Source organism: Solanum stenotomum, chromosome 11 (genome assembly GCF_019186545.1).
Source record: "Solanum stenotomum isolate F172 chromosome 11, ASM1918654v1, whole genome shotgun sequence".
NCBI classification, from domain to species: Eukaryota; Viridiplantae; Streptophyta; class Magnoliopsida; order Solanales; family Solanaceae; genus Solanum; species Solanum stenotomum.
Window position 1 is genome coordinate 7,667,173 of NC_064292.1, and position 5,544 is coordinate 7,672,716.

Sequence of the window (5,544 nt, forward strand, 5' to 3'; positions counted from 1 at the left end):
AGTGAACAAGTTATAATAATTATTAAAGCTTCTCGGCCACATAACAGGATAATTCAATAGAATCATAATGAAGCAAGTTTGGTAGGAGATAAGCAAATACCAAAGGGACAGAAGTGACTCAATGTCCTATAAGTAAACATGATACAAATTGGCTGCAATCAACATATAAGAATTTTTATGATTCTGTCAGCATATATTATTTCTACACATTAATGGAACACAAAACTCTAATCAGCTTGTGTGGTGAAATCTTTACAGGTTTCTGTCCTCACTTAATCAAATTGTCTGTCATGAGACAAGTGCAAAACCATACCGAAACTAGATCAACCAGAGCCAAAGAGTAAATTAACAAGCTTGATATCCAAGTAGAAACAGAAAGTGGTGTTGAAACTACTCATAGACAATTGCAGATTGTGATCACAGAGTTTAAAATCACCAAGATAGAGCTCAAATAAAACTTTAAAAGTTCTGATATTCCATGTTTACAGGGTTGAGTTTGTCAACTTACCAACAAGGAAAAGCTTTACTGTGTACGACAAGCTGCAGGATTAGAGCAACCACTAATAGTCGAGCTCCAGCTGGTGTACCAGTCATACCAGTTCAACCAGAACTCTTTAGGAGAACCACCAAGTTAAACTCAAGTCTAAAATCCTCAAAAGAGCATCCTAACAGGAAAGTTGTTCACAAGGAAAACTTGGATTAAATTTCAAAAACAACAAATCCAAGTAAAATTCCAAGGCCATATAATTTCCAAATCAAAACACAGAATAATACAGCTACAACTGTAGATAGAAGAACTTTGTAGCATTCCACGAGAAAAAAGTATGTCAATGAGAGAGAAAAAGATGTTTTGCACAATCACTCAGATGTTCAGCTAAAGTAAACTGAATTTCAACTAGATCAAATTGAAGTTTAATCAACAAAAAAACTGAACAAGAACTCTAACTTGCACAATTACATCAATTGACATTAAGGGTAACAACAATAAATTACCTCGAATAAATCAAAGGAGAGTAGCAAGTAACTGAACAAAAACATAGCGTGAATATCCCAAGCTGCAAGACTAGCGAGAGTTTAAGCAATTATTTGACTGCAATTATATTTATGCATAATGTTGGGAACAAAAAAGGACAAATCAAAAGGTGCAATTTACAATTATTTCTTTATTTCATATGAAATAAACCAATAAATCTGATCTCATATTAAGTTTTAATCAATAAGAAGACAGGCAAGGAAAAATAAAAGCTTGAGATATTTACCTTTAAGAACTCAAACATGTGCAGCAGTACTATACAACAACATACACTAGGAGGTAGAAAAACTATTTCGGGTAGACCTTCAGCTCAAAAAATGAGGTTAATTGAACAAGATCTCTAAGTTGTGCAACTCTACATCAACTGGCATTAGGGATAACAAAAATAAATTCCTTGAACGCATCAAAGCAAACAGCAAGTAACTGAACAAGAAAGACTGTGAATATCCGAGTTTCAAGACTAATGACAATTTAATCAATTATCTGACTGCAATTTCATTAACTAAAAAGACTGAAACAAAAGGTGCAAATTGCAATAATTTCTTCTCATATGAAATGCACCAACGAATTAAATCTTAAGTTTCAAACCAATAAACAGACAGACAAAGAAAAAAACAAACTTGAGATATTTACCTCTCAGAAATCATAAATATATTCACCTCTCAGAAATCAGGAATGTGCAGTAAAACTAAAATTTCAGAAAAGTAAGAAACGGAGCTGTAGATAAGCTGGTTCTGTTATCAACTAAACTTGAAAGCTTTCAAGAGCAATGCATACTTCCTGAAATGTTTTCAATCAAAAAGAAATGATCAAATCATCAATTGAGTTTAGATGGTTTCAAAAGCAACACAATACTTATACAGTATTCATTATAAACATCAACGGAATGTACAAACCAAACTTACTTCTACGCAGACAGGCAATGAAAAACACAAGCTTTGAGATAATTACCTCCTAGAACTCAAATATGTGCAGCAGAACAATATACCTCAGCTCAAAAAGTGAGTTATTAAGGAAAATATTGCACAGCAAAACAAGATGCACACTGTAATTACAGAAAAGAGATCCCCACACAACAAAATCAAAGAAGGAAAAAGCATAACTTTTTTTAAAAGCAACACATACTAAATTTAGATGGTTTGAAAAGCAACACATATTTAAGAACAAACCAAACCTGACAAAATGAGGGCTTCCAACAATAAAAGTGTAATATAAATCAAGAAGAGAACAAATGCAATTATTACTCAAAATACAATCTCCTTCCATTAATTGTTTGTGTAACAAGGAATTACAATATCGAGATCATATAAACAAACAAAAAAAGTAACCCAACTTCACTAAAAAACCAAATCTACAACCACTAACCAACGCCCTAACCTCCAAATCCGTAAAGGGTCCTTCCCTGCCTCTTAAGAGCATAAACAACATCCATAGCCGTCACAGTCTTTCTCCTAGCATGCTCAGTGTATGTAACAGCATCACGAATCACATTTTCAAGAAAGATCTTCAGAACTCCACGAGTTTCCTCATAAATCAATCCAGAAATACGCTTCACACCACCTCTACGAGCAAGCCTACGAATAGCTGGCTTGGTAATACCCTGAATGTTATCTCTTAACACCTTCCTGTGCCTCTTAGCTCCTCCTTTGCCTAATCCCTTACCTCCCTTACCACGGCCCGACATTTTGCAAGGTTTTGAAATTGAATTTTGGAAGATTGAAAGAGATGATACGCTGTGAATTTAATGAAGATGATCAGTTTGCGGTATTTATAGCTGCTGATTATGTGGATCGGCGTTTGTGTTAAATCGTGATCGTTGGTTTTGGGGGCTTTGGATTGAAGATCGACGGATATGAGTATCGGTCCGCGTGGGAGGACGACATTAAATGTGAATCGTTGATTAGAAAGAGATCAACAGTTGAGAATGTTTTATTATGTATTGACGCGGATTGTGCTTTTTAAGTTACTTTTAGCGGAAAATGAAAATGTGATTTGTGAAAGTTCCAAATTATTAGGCGCCTAAAAAATTGGGAATTAGTTATTACTGTACTATATAGCCAGAAAATTCGTGGATTGATTTAAAATACTTAAAATCTCTTTTAATTAATATTTTCTTAAGAGGCATGTTCTAGAGAAATACATAATTTGAGTTGGAAAGAATAATTAGTTATTAGTGCTCCATAAACGTAATTGTCATAAATATGGACTTAGCATGTTGGGTTGGCTCATCCTAACTTGTGATTTTGATACAGTTGAGCTAAGATTTTTTTAGTTCATTTAAGATTAGGGCTTTTTAGCCCCGCTCAGATAAGCTCGATATCTTGTACAGTGTGAGCAATTTAGATTAGACCAGTTTGTGGGTCAAATAAAAAAAATTAAAAGTATAACTCTAAAAATAAGTAAATAATAATAGAAATATAAACGCAAAGAAAATATATATATATATATATATATATATATATATATATATCAAGTTAATATTTATATTTATTGATATTTATATTTAACTAATTGTATTGTTACTCATTAACTGATTAATTTGCTTATTAATATCTCCAGAAAAGTATTGAAAAACACTTATGAACTTGGCGTATTCGTCCCTAAACTATTGACAATCTAAAAACACACTCTTTTACTTTACTGATTGAACTTAAAATACACCCTCGATTTGCCACATGACATAGCAAGTGGTCTCAAACTCTTATAAGATCGTGAAACTCTTAATAAAAAGTTGAGAGAAGTTTGAAACACCCCTAACATGTCGAGAATTTAGAGATGTGTTTCACTCATGTGGTAAGATCATGGGTGTATTTAAGTTCAATTAGTCAAGTAGATGATTGTTTTTAAGACTGTCAATAGTTTAGAGATGAAATTAATAATTCGCGCAAAATGTAGGGGTGTTTTTTATACTTCTCTCTAATATCTCTTTGGTTTGAGAGGTATCATGCTAAAAATTATTTTTAGTTGAGAAAAGACATAAATTACCCCCTAAATTGGTGCCGAAAAGTCAGTTACATGCTCAAACTATTGTGACGACCTATTACACACCTAATTTTGTTCAAAGTGATATTAATATCCCCTTCCGAAGACAAACTCAATTGTGTGTAAAAAAAGTGTTGTACACACGTTTTCATAATAAATAATATTTATTTTAATTTTTAAAAACATTTATCTCTTGATATTTTCTTAAACTTTTGCAAAAGAACAAAGATTTGGGATCTTCCTCCATCTCACCATACATTTCTCTTTTAAAATCTATTTCTTCTTCTTCTCCATTGTTCATAAATTGAAGGAAAAAATAAGACTTTGAAGAGAAAATAGGAGTTAGTAAGTCAATTATGAAGTTAAGAGATGTTGGCGGCGGTGATAGGCAATATCATTGTTGCCGGTGGAACAAATAAAATTTTTAGATCTATAAAATTCTTTTAAAATATTGATAACTAGTATGTAAATCAAGCATTTCATTAGTATTCTTTGTGTGTAATGATTAATCAAATATGCTATTGATGATTTGAGACATAAAAATGACATTGTGATGGTTGTAGGTAGTACTCCGACGAGAATAGAGAAGACAAAGATGGAGAAATCATTTTCTTCTATGAACTTTTGATAAATTTAGGCAATATAATCATGAATTTTATGCATAAACGTTATAAGATTTTCAATAGGAGAATAGTCAAATCCAAGCTTGAATCAAATGATGACCGCCTTAAGAACCGGACCCTACACTTGGGAAAAGTATAGGAAAAATACGGGTTAGTACAAAAATGCACTAAGTATGATAGACATGCATAAAAACCTTGAAAACATGCCAAAAGGGACATTTTAATTGAATGCATGCAATTTACTAAGTTAAAACATCATTTTGAAGATAATGGAGAAACATAAGTCATAAGCATGTTCAATACATAGATCATCATATAATTGGAGAGACATACCATAAGTACACTCAAAGCTTACTTGTGCAATGCATGAATAAGATCCCATAATTCCACCCATGCTAAGTAAAGCTTCTTGAGTAGCCATAGTTCATAATTCATATTCTTTTTCATTCTATCACAGTGGGGATAAGCCTTAACCGACATAGACCATGTGAACTTAACATGGAATTCGGTGTCTACCCCACATCGAAAAGGGGTCGCCTACTTGCCTAAGGTAGAACCATACTCTTAGCTTAGGTGGATCCACTAGCTAAGGACCTATGAGGGCACATGGTTTATGGGATATAGGGATTGCTACTAAAAACCTGACCTCTACTATCGTGAGGGCTTCCATCCCAAGGGATTGCTCCTAGAAACTCGGCCTCTACTATCGTGAGGGCTTCCATCTCATATCAATATTCACTCGGTGCTAAGCATTAATTTCCACAGAGTTCATATTAAGTCTTGATTTAAGTTCATACTCATGGAAGAATATCTTGACACTCAAACCAACATAATTCATAAGATAGCTCCTAGATTCAATAGGTGAGAATAGTCTTTCAACCTTAGAACCATCATATTGTGAGAAAA

The 5,544-nt window shown here is 33.2% G+C and overlaps 1 protein-coding gene across 1 annotated transcript; it reads right to left on the reverse strand.

Moving 5' to 3' along the window:
* Nucleotides 1–2,231: 2,231 nt before the first annotated feature.
* On the reverse strand, nt 2,232–2,770 carry LOC125845503 (histone H4). Its single transcript, XM_049525019.1, has one exon. The coding sequence runs from the start codon at nt 2,715–2,717 to the stop codon at nt 2,406–2,408; it is 312 nt and encodes a 103-aa protein (XP_049380976.1). The 5' UTR covers nt 2,718–2,770; the 3' UTR covers nt 2,232–2,405.
* Nucleotides 2,771–5,544: the final 2,774 nt, after the last annotated feature.

Bases quoted from the DNA above. Each gene is read 5' to 3' on its own strand.
- LOC125845503 (XM_049525019.1), bottom strand. From the start codon at position 2,717: ATGTCGGGCCGTGGTAAGGGAGGTAAGGGATTAGGCAAAGGAGGAGCT.